Here is a 12,554-nt window from a genome sequence, read left to right on the forward strand (position 1 = left end):
AAGAACCCAACATGATGCAGATTTGTATTTGCTCTTGACATTAAAACCTGTGCATTTGTAAAAACTGTCACATCATTATTATTATGGTGTGTTTACATCAAAGTAGTCTGAACATCTTGTTGCTTTTTCAGGGCGTTTTAGACAGATCTGAAACTCACCTAAATCTTCGATGAACATTCTTGGTTCAGTGAAGGTGACCATAAAACACCTTCACTAGTTTACTCTCAGACTAAATATGTGAATTTTGGACCGATGAGAACAAATTTACGTCTATGAAGTGATTGAAAAATACAGGCCTTGGTCCATATTTATCGATCAATAAAATAAAACACATTTTAAAAAGCTTATTGGGTGATGCACATGAGGACGAAATTATGTCAAAATCACTTCGCTAATGGGTGGCGAATGTTCAATATCTTAAGAAAGAAACGTCTCAGTTCAGAGTGTAGAATTAGCTGTTAGCATGTAGTGATCTTGTCAGAGCTTCTTGATTTGGTTGGTTTGGATGGTTGGTATTATGTAGTTTTGCCCAGAAACATGTGAGACGACTCATTCTGTTTAACTATGTACTTAATGGATTGTCCGAGAGCTTATCAGGCTGTATGATCAATAGTTTGTGATCTGGTGACAGCTGATAAAGGTGGAAATGGCGTTCAGAGTATATTTCAAGATCTATGAATCTATGAATGAAGCTTTGATTGTCTGCATGCACAGTGTTCTGTATATTTTGACGGTAAACTGGACGGCATTCTTACAAATATAGTATGCAGAATGATTGAATGGAAGTTCTGTGCTCTTAACTTGTGCTGCAGACAAAAGGCAGGAATTAAATATAGGCTTATATAACTTTTTCAATCATGTGAGGAGAGCTTCAGTCATTTTTCAACCCGTTACCAGATGATGGTTTTGAACACACACAGGTGATTTCTCACTGCCTGCAGGGCTACTTTTGTGCAGTCTGTTAGATGTATCACTGCTACAAGACACCAGAGCCAATGTGATTACAGTCATTTTCTGGATTTTCTGGAAGTTGCTTAATTGCTAAATAATGAAAAATGTTTAAATATAAGCTATCCTGACACTGTAGCAACACATTTATTCCAGCTGTTATGTGGACATTCTTGATTTTTTTCTAAACAACCACAACAATTAACTAAAAGAAATCCCTGCATGTCTGAGAAAAATCTGACTGGGTCTAAAATAACCTAAAACTCAAATTATCGTAACCTAGTTGGGTTGGCAGCTTGGAGATTAAGATTATCAAATGGTTGCAAAAAAACCCCAGCCCCAACAACACTTTTTAACATCTAGAGAGTCATTTAGTAAACCCCATACAACCAGTTGGTACCATTAGCTGTAATCTTGTTAATTTGCAGTTAGCAGGATTTATTGGTCCTGATGACTACCAGTTTTAGCAAATTAGCAGAAAATTAACAAAAACAGCTGTACAAAAGATAATCAGTAGACTCCTGTTGCGTATCTAAGGTCAAAGGTTAGGGGTTGCTGAGGCTTCAGCAGTCGGACTCGGCCATTCTCTCGGGCCGGGCTGATTGACAGGTGCTGGGTGGGGTGAAGACGTTGGGGTCGCTGATGCCGAGTTGAAGGTTGAAGAAGCGGGTTGAGGTGGTGACGCTGCTGTTCCTGGTGTAGGTCTCCTGCACTGGGTAGCAGTCCTTCAGTGTGTAAATACCAACCCAGGTCTCATCTAGTGGAGAGACGAATGTAACATTAACGCTGATAGATTAAAAAAAAATGAAGGGTTTTACTCCATCAGCTGCTCTGTAAATTTGCTGAAATCTGGTAAAACATGTCCAGTATTAAGAGAGGGGACCTCGCTGGAAGCAGGGCAGGATTAACATGTGAACTTAAACTGAATTTAATAAGCGTATTAATTGATTAAATGTACATAAGATTAGAAGATTCTAAAGAATAAACACCATGTAAGCCTGATAACAACCAACCGGAATATATGTAAAGTAGATTTTTTACACATGGTCCCTCTAAAACAGGGCTTAAAGATGAGATAAAATGCACAAAAGGCATTCTCCATTTAACTTTAGATTAATGAACTAAATTACCACAAACCAGTGATGGTAATCCAGCCTTGACTGGAAGTTTTACGAGTCGTGAAGCAGCTACATGCGCTGAATGTAGAGTAAAGATCATTTTCATTATCAATCAATGTGTCAAAAATGTCCTTGATTAATTGATCAGTTGTTTTGTGTATAAAATGCAGAACATTGTGATGAGATGACAAGGTTTCACAAACTCTAAGGTTAATGTCATAGAAGACTACAGAAGCCAGAAATTCTTCACGTTTGAGAGGCTGGAATCAGATAATTTTTTTTCTTAAAACATGACTCAAAATTATGTATTGATAATCAACATAGCTGGTAATTAATTTATCTCCTTATAACTAATAAATTACTTGACTAATCCTTGCAGCTCTAGTCTACTTCTTAGTATATTAGCACATAAAAAACATACCTCCATGCACAAAGCCATCGCGTTAAAAAACAGACTTACGCTGGCGTGCCGGCTTCCTGTCTGACCACTCCTGAACCTCCACATTGTCTCCGGGGCCTCCGATGATGTACTGGTCCTCAAAGGTGGAGTTGTTTGGAATGTCGAAGGGATCCCAGGCATCCATCAGTGCGATCTTTGCGCACTCCTTGGTCTTCTGGTTAATCTGGAACATCACCATACTCTGGTACAAGTAGATGTATTCAAAGAACCTGAAGCAGGTGGAGAGAAAGCAATAAAACAAAGAGGGTGATACTTTGTGTTGTGTAAAACGTGACGCAGAGCTAAAGCCAGAATCTCCAAACAATGAGATTTTTGATAAATAGTCATCAGAATTGTGGATATAATGACAAAGTGGGTAAGGCAGATACTAGAACAGTCTGTTAAATTCAGAAAATGACACAATTTTACTGTAATGCAGCCTTTAAAAGCAGGAAAAGACACCACTTCTACCGTATCACGATATTACGATATCCAAATTCTACCATGATATCTAGTCTCATATCACAATATCAATATATTATCAATATATTGCCCAGCCCTAGGTTAATAAGGAATAATTCATGAGATATAAGCCATAAAAAAAAACACATTTTGGAACCTCAGAGTTGTGGAAAATTAATTTGGCTGTTTTCTATTATTTATTCTTGTTAATAATGTAATTATAAATATTGCCAATCCATTAATACATGCTTAATGATTTGCAAATATTTTGATTTTTGATAAGTGGTCACATTGTCCAATCTGTCAACTGGACAAATTGGCAAATTCTCAGTAATGGTTTATAAAGATCCAGAAAGCATTTGTGAATGACCATTAGGTTTGTTACAAAGTGGAACCTTTGTTGTTGTTGTTGTTGTTGTTGTTGTTGTTGTTGTTGTTGTTGTTTCCTCTAGCATCATTATTTATTATTTATCACACACTTCCACAGTAAATCTGGGTGTAACGTGCAGACACAGGCCCGGTACTCTCACCTCTGACACGGCGTATGTTTCTTGTTCTGCTGCAGGACTCGGATCCTCTGGTTCTGGCTGTCATAGGAGACGGCGGCTCGGTTGTTCCTCCCGGTGCTGTGGTCGTATAGCACCCACCTGCCCTCCCACTGCAGCGGGGCCAGGCAGGGCCCGGCGGCCGGGAGGGAGACATCCAGCCTGTGGAGGCCGAGAGCAGAAGCCCCGGCCACGGCCAGGAGCATGAGGAAGAACCGGTGCATGACGTCTGGATATACCGGAGTCCCGTTAACCGGTGCGGTTGTTATTGTCGTTGATAACGGGCCGCACCTGCTGCAGACAAGCGACCCTCACACTGGAAAAGGTTTCCGGTTCTGGGTTTCAAAATAAAAGCTTGGATAGTGTGGATTAGGGTAATGTGCGACATTCACCAATGTGGGACAGCTAAGCTCCAGTGCATTTATCTCTTGTTCTATTCAATTATTAACTGTCAACATAAAGGCTACTAATTGTAAAACTTATCTGACGAATAAAGCAAAACATTTTATTTATTTATACTATTTTTGCTCTACATCTATCAACACATTTACAGATCCCATTTCCCAGCCTTATAATTTACACTGTTGTTATATATTGTAGTATGCATATAACTTACACATTTCTTATTTTTCCATTTCTTCATAAGCATAAACATAAACCCTCGGGGATCAATACCATGGATAATCAATACAGTATTTATCTTCATAGAATAGAATAGAATATAATAGAATAGAATAGAATAGAATAGAATAGAATAGATACTTTATTGGCATTGCACTGATAAAACAATACACAAAACTTGGTTCAGCAGCATTCCAAAAATAGCAGCAAAAATGAAAATCACTAAGTGTACTTAAAAAAATGCCTTTAAAATATCATGATAAATAAAAATTGTCATATAACATAGTTAATAAATAATTCAGTTACAGAAAAATAGAGAATTTTGCTTTATTTATTTTTGGGTGTTATTCTTCCTTTCTGCCACTAGATGGCGGCGTTCTGCGCATGCGCGGAGCGACCACGTCCTCACGTCATCCAGCATGGTGGTGAAGAGACAACGTGGGGAAGAAGAGTCGTCGTTAAACGTGGTAGATAGCGAAACAACGATGGAGAAGTTTAGTTTAGCGCTCGATTCCAGCGACGATGAAGCGCCAGAAGAGGTGACATTTGAGGACTCAAAAGCTGAAGCTTTACGGAGCATGAAAGAGGCGCTGGACACGGCAAGAAGGTATACGACGACGACTCTAACCAAACTCCATTTAAAATACTCTGAGTTTAGGTGTGTTCGTGATAATGGAAGAAAGAAGGAACAAATCCAAAATAACGAGTTACTCATCATATATTCTGATTTATACGGTATCATTATTCTTATCGGCATGCTTATTGAACCTTGCACAGCTCCTTATATTACAAAATAATCAAATGAGTTACTAAAAATGGTCTACAACACCGCCTGCTGTCTACAAGTGTCGACAATTATTTTGTAATTAGGCGCTGTTTTAAGGGAATGTGTCAATGCCGATATGAAGTCTCTCCCAACAATTCAGAATTTGTCATATCATATTTTTTAGACCTGCAACTTCATGTGTGAGGAAAGTAACGCCGAATATAGCAGATTATTAAATGGAGTTTTGTGTGACCTTATTTCCTGAGAAAAAATGACTTCTGCCTCAAAGTCACAAACATTTAACATTAGAGGACAGGTTCAAAATGTTTCAAGTCTGTCTCAAAAACAACAGTCAGGAACCTAAATGAAAATTTTAACCTGTTTTTCTTGCTGTAATCATTCCTCCCGTTCATACTGACCATTATAAGATCCCTTCATAATGTTTACAATGGAAGTAATAAGGGGACAAAATTCAGTCCTCCTGTGCTAAAAAAAAGAAGGAAAAAAATACTTAAAAGTTGATCTGAACCTTCAGTCGTCCAAAATATGTCAAATCTTCATCTTCTATGTTTCAACGTTAGTGTTTTTAGTAGCAAAGTCTTTTTGTTACTATACTTCCACCACAGCTCAACAGGGAAACACTAAGAGGGAATCTGATGCTATAAAGACTAAATGTGTCAGATATCACTTGATATGACTAACTCACACTGATGAAGCTCAATAGAAGCTGATCATCTACTTTATAATGACTGTGTGGACAAACTGTGGATTGTGTCCTTAATCACTTCCATTGAAAGCATATTTGAATATATGTTTATCGTCAGTATGAACAGAAGGAATGATCACAGAGAGGAAAACCTCTTCCACCATATGGACACCTGACTGCTGGTTTAAGTCAAACTGAAAAATTAAAAACTTGTCCTTTTAATGCTGGGATAAAACTCATATGAGATAACATTTCATGTGTTTGCGTCTCATCAATAAAGCTAACACAGCATTGTTCATGTTTGCAGAGAGAAGGAGCTGCTGAAGGAGAAGAGAAGGAAGAAACAGGAGCTGTTTCAAGAACAGAAGGTTTGTTTGTGTCTATTATAACATGTAGTAAAACTGTTTTAAAGACATCTTGGTTACTCCGTTAATTTTTTTAGTAACCACTTTGAGTAGATCAATATCTAACATTGAAGTTATAGTAATTTCTGCTCATTTAATCAGTGATTTCAGACATTTGGAATTAATATTCAGATGTCAGCACAGTTGCACAAAGTCTAATAGTTATTTTCATTATTGATTAATGTGCTAATTGTTTCCTTCATTAACAGTATGACGGGCAGTACATCAGATAACAGTTGTAAAATGTCCCAGAGGCCAACATGCGACAAGAAAAGCAGCAAATTATCATATTTTAGAAGCTGGAATCTGCAATCTACAATTCTTCCATTTTAAACAATCCAAACTGACTGACTTTTCTTCTGCTGTTTCCCACAGAAAAGGAAACTCCTACCGGCTGAAGTTTTGGAGGAAATTGACTCGACTCCTTTAAAGTGAGTTTACTGGTTGGACTCGTTCTGCAACATTTTCTCCTCCGTCTCCACTCAGTGAACATAAACTCACTCTTTCTTTCTTTCATTCTGTGTTACAGGAAGCAGAAACAGTCTGAAGATGAAGGTAAATAAACTTTTCGTCCTTTTGTTGGGGTTTAAAACTTTTAGCTGATGCTGTGGTCCAGAACTACAAATATGGCTGCTGTTTTGTCTTCACTCAGAAGATGACGAGGAGCAGCGGGAGGAAGAAGAGGAAATGGAGGGAGAAGATGAGAAGAAGAAGAAGAAATTGGCACATACTCGAAAGTATGTAAATAAACTTTCTTTCTTTGGTACAAAATATGCCCAAATCTAGTTCAAGTTCATTCTTAATGTTGTAAATAGTTTAACAAAATTTAAAAAGAAAAACTTACTTTGAAGCCCACTTACTAGCATGTTGCTGAGCTTTCACTGAGGAAGCTGGTGAGATGCTAGAAAACACTGTTAAAATGTTTAAAACGTTAGTAACTGGATTTGTTGTTCGATTCAGTGATTTAATGAAAAAGATCAATTGATAATGAAAATAATCGTTAGTTGCAGCCCTGTTTAAATTTATTGTTTCTTTTAAGAGTTTTACGGACTGAAGATTAACTATAAGCAGTCAAAATGGTGATTATATAATCATGATTTCTGCCTGTTTGTGTTTCCTGTCTTGTTGGACTTCATAGATTTATGAGTAAAAAGAGTAAAATTCATTATGTGGCCAAAAGATTGTGGACACTTGTGTGTACTTTGGTCTAAGGCTATTTTTCAGTGTTTGGTTCAAGCACTTTTAGTTCCAATGAAGGTGAATTTTAATGCTACTTAAACATCTCTCTACTTTTAACATGTTCAACAAGCACATGTGGGTGTAATGTTCAGGTATATTGTGCTTTAGAATAACTGATAGAAAGCCTTTAATTAAAGCTGGTTGGTATGAGTATTTCATATAAGTTAAACACCTGCAGGCTACACTCTGTGGCAGAAGTCTATTCAGACAATTATCTGCCTCAATTTGAGCTTTGCTACATTGACGTGCCGCCTCGTCCCGCTGAGGTGTCCGCTGTCCAGTGGACTCCCGCTGCGGAGACGGCGGCTACATTAACAGCTTTCAGTCTGAATTTCAACCAGTCGTCCAACTTTATTAAATGTATTAACGTTTTGTGTCTTTGGTTCCCGTCTGTCAGCCTGAAGGGAAACTACACGGTGACGACAGCGACGGAGCGATCGGCGGCTTCCTTCCAGAAGCAGATGGCCGAAGACTTCATCAAGTCCAGACTGTACGGACCAGGAAGCTGCCGGACCACAAGTAAGAGGGCGACGTTCCTGCTGCGGTGACGGTGGAATGAGGCTTTCTAGATAATAGTATTTGATTTAAGAGGAAATAATACAAGGAAAACTAACACATATAATCAAAGTTCACAGCTCTTGGACAGTATACATTGAAATTTTATCAAAATCTGCTGCAGGATTCAGGCGTGATTATCCTCATCTTGTTGTTTCATTTCAACATTTCCTTAAATGACATACTGAACATAGAAACTCAGGACTGTCCCAGATAATATAATAATCCTACAGTTTTATATTCTGATGAACAGTTTCCGTCTACACACTGTGGGTCGACCGATCTGCACAGTTTAAATACAGAACTAAAAGAGCATCACATGTGGATTCATCCGCTGCTGAAAATAGTCCCCAATTACAGTTAGATGTCCTGTTTCAGTAACATTTGCTAAAAACTTAAGTGTCACAACTAAAGAAAGAGAATAAATCACAAAAAGCAGAATAATCCATGTGCAGAGTTTATTTTGAAAGTCTCTCTGATCTCACCTTAAATCTCAGTTTAACACATGGACGCACCTGAAGGATTTCTGACATCACAACTAGTTTGGAGTAGGGTTATTATAGTTCACTAAAACTAAAACTGGCAGTGAAAAAATAATTGAAAACTGAAAAATTAAAAAAATTAATTGAAAACTGAAATTAAAAAAAAAATATAGACTAAATAAAAATTACAATTAATAATAATAATAATAATACATTTTATTTTTAAGGCGCCTTTCAGGGCACTCAAGGTCGCCTTACAATACAGATAAAAAACAATTAAAAGAGCCAAAAGGGACAATAAAAACAAAAAACAAAAAAAACAAATACAATCAGAAAACTGCAGGATGGATGACAAATTAAAGTGAGTATGAAAGTTTGAAAAGGTGGGTTTTTAGACGGGATTTGAAAATGGATAGAGAGGTGATGTTCCTGATGTCGGGGGGAAGGGAGTTCCAGAGGCGGGGGGCAGAGCGGCTGAAGGCTCTGGACCCCATGGTGGACAGACGGGCAGAGGGAACAATTAACAATGCAAAACTAACTAAAACTAATCAGAATTGCAGACAAAATCAGCTTAGTTTTAGTTTTCTTTTCATTTTCCCCATTTTTATTGTATTCTGTTCAGTTTGACTTCTTGAGATAACGGGCTAATACCAGTATAAGGAGACCAAATTTTACCTCAGTGTCAGCATTATTTCATCCTTTACAGCTTCTACTAATCAAGGCTTTCCTCCTAATACCTGAAACACTAAAAACTAAGACTAAAACTAAACTAAAACTACTTAATCACTTGTTAAACTCACTAAATGTAAACTGGAAAAAAAAAAAAAAAAACTAAATAAAAACAAACTAATGGAAATTTCAGTTGTAGTTCCCAGGTTGATGAGGAAGTTTGAAACTTCAGTTAGTAAACCTTTAGTGAATGTTAGTGAAGGTGGAGACCTCTGGTGGCGGTGTGTGAAATTACAGGACTCAGTATAACCAACAGTCTGAAATGCTGCGAGTGACCCCTGCTGGCTAAAATGTGCATTACAACTATTTTTAAAAGTTACTGCAATGGTTTTAGTTTCCACTCATCGATTTATATTTTAAACATAAACTTACAGCGTTTTGTGTTTGGATTAAGATTTTTAAACATTATTGACTATATATTTTATTGTATTCATATTTAATTAATTAATGTTATTCCTGCATCAATTTTATTTCTTTGTTTCTACATATATTTGATCCAGTTTTTATTTCACTGAATTGCACTAAACTGTTTAAAAGATGCCATACAAATAAATACTGATTGATATAGAAATTACTGAGCCTTTTTAAACATGAAACTACATATTTGTGAGAAATTAGTAGAGTTTTATCTCCAGAAGGAGTATAAAGAGATGGACTTACATTGTTGGTTTTGTCGTTTTAATGGAATTTGTTTACAAAAAGAAAAATATACTTTAACCTCCTCCTGTTAAAGTTGTTTGGTCTCAATGTTTAATATAATAAAACCCCTGCAGGCTACACTCTGTGGCAGAAGTCTATTCAGACAATTATCTGCCTCAATTTGAGCTTTGCTACATTGACGTGCCGCCTCGTCCCGCTGAGGTGTCCGCTGTCCCTTGGACTCCCGCTGCGGAGACGACGGCTACATTAACAGCTTTCAGTCTGAATGTCAACCAGTCGTCCAACTTTATCTAACGTTTTATCTCTTTGTGTCTCTCTGCTTTTAGGTAACGAGCTGCTCTCCCTCCAGAACAAGAAGGGCAGGAATAAAAGTGCAGCAGTGCAATTCGTTAAGAAAGACTGGGGTAAGTTTGACTGTGGATACTAGATAGCTATCATCTGTTCAAGCTCCACAGTTTATACAACTTAACTAGGTTTGAGTGTGTTGTGTTTGCATACTGGAAAAGTGCCAAAAAATACCTTTCTGTGTGTGTGTGTGCAAAGTCTGATATATCTTACTCCTCTGTTGTTGTCCAAAAACTATAAAAACACCACTGCACTGGGTGACATGTTAGTTTGTTTAGAAACGGGGAAAAAAGACTAATAACATCATGATTTAAGTCTCTGGAGAGTATTTCTGTGTAAGCATGATTTAATACAAACAATAAATTTAAAAAGCTGTTTCAACCTGTTTTTGTTTGCTAATCCAAACAGAAAAAGTAGCTGGAGGTTAACTGGATAGTAAACATGAAAAAAAATGGTCTCAGGACCGTTTGCAGGATTTCTGAGGATCTTTTGTAAAACTGTCAGAACAGCAAAAAGTGTTAAACAACCTTTTGGGCTTTTTAAAACATCACCACGTAATTAATTTTCCATGAATACAGATGTTTATCACTGTTCAGATGGTATGAAAACACATCAGATGCACACACTGAAGCTAAGGAGCTAAAGAAAGGGTGTTAAATGAAGGATAGTGTTGTGACCCTTCTCTTTAGCTTATCACAGTTTTCATTATATGTTGACAAGACACTGAGGTTATTTAGAAACTGCATTGGTTTTTTTATGCCATTGTTTTTATCAACCGACACATTTATTTTTCGATCGAGCATCACTAATCGCTCTCTCATATCTTCCGTTTGATCTTACAGCCTCTAAGGAAAAAGCCAAAGCCGAGAAGCTGAAGAAAAGGTGGATCCACAAGCAGAAGCTTCCTTCCTCTTGACCGGATGTCTCGAAAAGCCTCCACCCGACCCGGGCCAGCGGAGCTCATCTGCAGCGGCCTGAGCAGCAGCCGCTCACTCTGGCTTTACATGGACACCAGTCAGGACCGAGCGTCAAAAACTCTGAGCCAGGACACTTACATCAAACTGAATCAGTTCATTAAAGAGATTGAGGAGGAAAATGTGCATCTGAGAGTCACAGTAAAAATCCTATTTTATAAAAGCTCTTTTCCACTTCAGGAAACTGAACAACCTGTTCGCTGAGACTTCTCATAATCTGACCTTTAAGAAGCTTTAAGGTTGTGTTTTATGTTTCCAGTATATTCTACATAGTGGCATGTTTGTGGCACAAATTAAAAGGAGACAGCAGGACAAAGTTTGGTGGATCAGTGACGTCATTTGTGGGACTGACAGTAGATGTGGAGCTGATATTTGTATTGATTCCTGTTTATGAAATACAACTTTAAAGCCCCTTTGTATCAGTTTCAGTTTGCTCCACTGTGTGCATGTTAATCCTTTGTTTCTCAGTCACTCAGGATTTTGATGAGTTTTCTTGTGATATTTGCAGCAGTGTTTTATGTGGTCATTTGTTGCAGGTATTTATAAGCTTTCTAAGCAAAGGAAAGTAAAAGTGATTTAAAAACTGCTACTAATGAGTCATTTATTCACGTCCATTGTGAAGTAATTTGTTGATTTCATGCAGAAAAGTAATTTAACAAAAATCATAATTTCCTGGATGGACTGGTTTCTATATTTCATCCCTTTTCTACACTGTTTATTCTTTACAGCAGACATATCCAAACTATTCCATAAAGGAGCCGTATGCCTGCAGGTTTTTGTTCCAACCAATGGAGAGCACACAAATTTGACCAATTAACTGTTTGAGGACTGAGATCAGCTGATTAAATGAGTTAAGCCTGGTGTGCTCCTGCTTGGTTGGAGTGAAAACCTGCAGCCACATGATGGACCTTTATGGAATAGTTCGGACCTGCCTGCTATAGAGGGTTGCAGAGGGTCCGGGAGCCGATCTGGACAGGTCAGCAGTCCATCACGAGGTTAACTACGGGGGCAATTTAGCATCACCAATTAACTAAACCTTCATGTTTTTGGAGGGAAGATGGAGAACATGCAAACTCCACACAGCCGACTGGTGGGCTTTTTGCTGTGAGGTAACAGCGTTTACCACTGCACCACTCTGGTTTCTACAAGCTTTTTAAAGGTTTCCCACCACTATCGCCAGTCATAAACCATTAAACTGGTATTATCAGTGCTGTAGTCTCAAGCTGTTGGCCCATAAGACGACTTTACAAAGCCCCCAACCTGCTTATATTTATAATTTATCCAACTCACCGACAAATTAAATCCCTCACTTTTTATTTAATGCGTTGTTTAAGTATGGAAGCCCATTAATGCCAAGAAAATCAATTAAACACACGTTTTTGAAAAAGACACATTGAGTTGGAATCTCATTTTTACTCTTCACGTCCCTTTTAATGAAACTTCATGTCTTGTCTGTCAGGAGAAAGCCGCAGTTGTTCAGGAGTATGATCTGAAGCAGCCAAGATGTACGTAGGGTTTAATACCTCTGCATTAGTATCAAATCTAGAGTAAAATGAGTCCC

The 12,554-nt window shown here is 37.7% G+C and overlaps 2 protein-coding genes across 4 annotated transcripts; one reads left to right on the top strand and one right to left on the bottom strand.

The window, feature by feature from the left end:
* Positions 1-75: 75 nt before the first annotated feature.
* On the bottom strand, positions 76-10,077 carry epdr1 (ependymin related 1). 2 transcript variants are annotated; one of them, XM_062429674.1, is made up of 4 exons: positions 9,733-10,077; positions 3,498-3,847; positions 2,527-2,735; positions 76-1,705 (listed from the first exon to the last, which is right to left on the bottom strand). In XM_062429674.1, the coding sequence occupies exons 2-4, from the start codon at positions 3,734-3,736 to the stop codon at positions 1,512-1,514; spliced, it is 642 nt and encodes a 213-aa protein (XP_062285658.1). In that variant the 5' UTR covers positions 3,737-3,847; positions 9,733-10,077; the 3' UTR covers positions 76-1,511. The 2 variants fall into 2 exon arrangements, with proteins under 2 accessions (XP_062285658.1, XP_062285657.1); XM_062429673.1 differs by having other exon boundaries at positions 9,675-10,077.
* Positions 4,408-11,582, top strand: nol7 (nucleolar protein 7). Of its 2 annotated transcripts, none has more exons than XM_062429663.1 (8): positions 4,408-4,740; positions 5,913-5,973; positions 6,385-6,440; positions 6,539-6,564; positions 6,662-6,746; positions 7,646-7,767; positions 10,001-10,078; positions 10,862-11,582. In XM_062429663.1, exons 1-8 carry the CDS (start codon positions 4,553-4,555, stop codon positions 10,933-10,935), a joined length of 690 nt encoding a protein of 229 aa, XP_062285647.1. In that variant the 5' UTR covers positions 4,408-4,552; the 3' UTR covers positions 10,936-11,582. The 2 variants fall into 2 exon arrangements, with proteins under 2 accessions (XP_062285647.1, XP_062285649.1); XM_062429665.1 differs by having other exon boundaries at positions 6,665-6,746.
* The last annotated feature ends 972 nt before the right edge of the window (positions 11,583-12,554 follow it).

The sequence above is a fragment of the Scomber scombrus genome, chromosome 11, assembly GCF_963691925.1.
Source record: "Scomber scombrus chromosome 11, fScoSco1.1, whole genome shotgun sequence".
NCBI classification, from domain to species: Eukaryota; Metazoa; Chordata; class Actinopteri; order Scombriformes; family Scombridae; genus Scomber; species Scomber scombrus.

Excerpts from the sequence above, each read along its gene's own strand:
- nol7 (XM_062429663.1), top strand. The coding sequence starts at position 4,553 with ATGGTGGTGAAGAGACAACGTGGGGAAGAAGAGTCGTCGTTAAACGTG. Across the intron at positions 6,565-6,661 it reads GAAACAGTCTGAAGATGAAG|AAGATGACGAGGAGCAGCGG; the intron begins GTAAATAAACTT and ends GTCTTCACTCAG. Across the intron at positions 10,079-10,861 it reads ATTCGTTAAGAAAGACTGGG|CCTCTAAGGAAAAAGCCAAA; the intron begins GTAAGTTTGACT and ends TTGATCTTACAG.
- epdr1 (XM_062429674.1), bottom strand. The coding sequence starts at position 3,736 with ATGCACCGGTTCTTCCTCATGCTCCTGGCCGTGGCCGGGGCTTCTGCT. Across the intron at positions 2,736-3,497 it reads AAACATACGCCGTGTCAGAG|GTTCTTTGAATACATCTACT; the intron begins GTGAGAGTACCG and ends CACCTGCTTCAG. Across the intron at positions 1,706-2,526 it reads CAGGAAGCCGGCACGCCAGC|ATGAGACCTGGGTTGGTATT; the intron begins GTAAGTCTGTTT and ends TCTCTCCACTAG.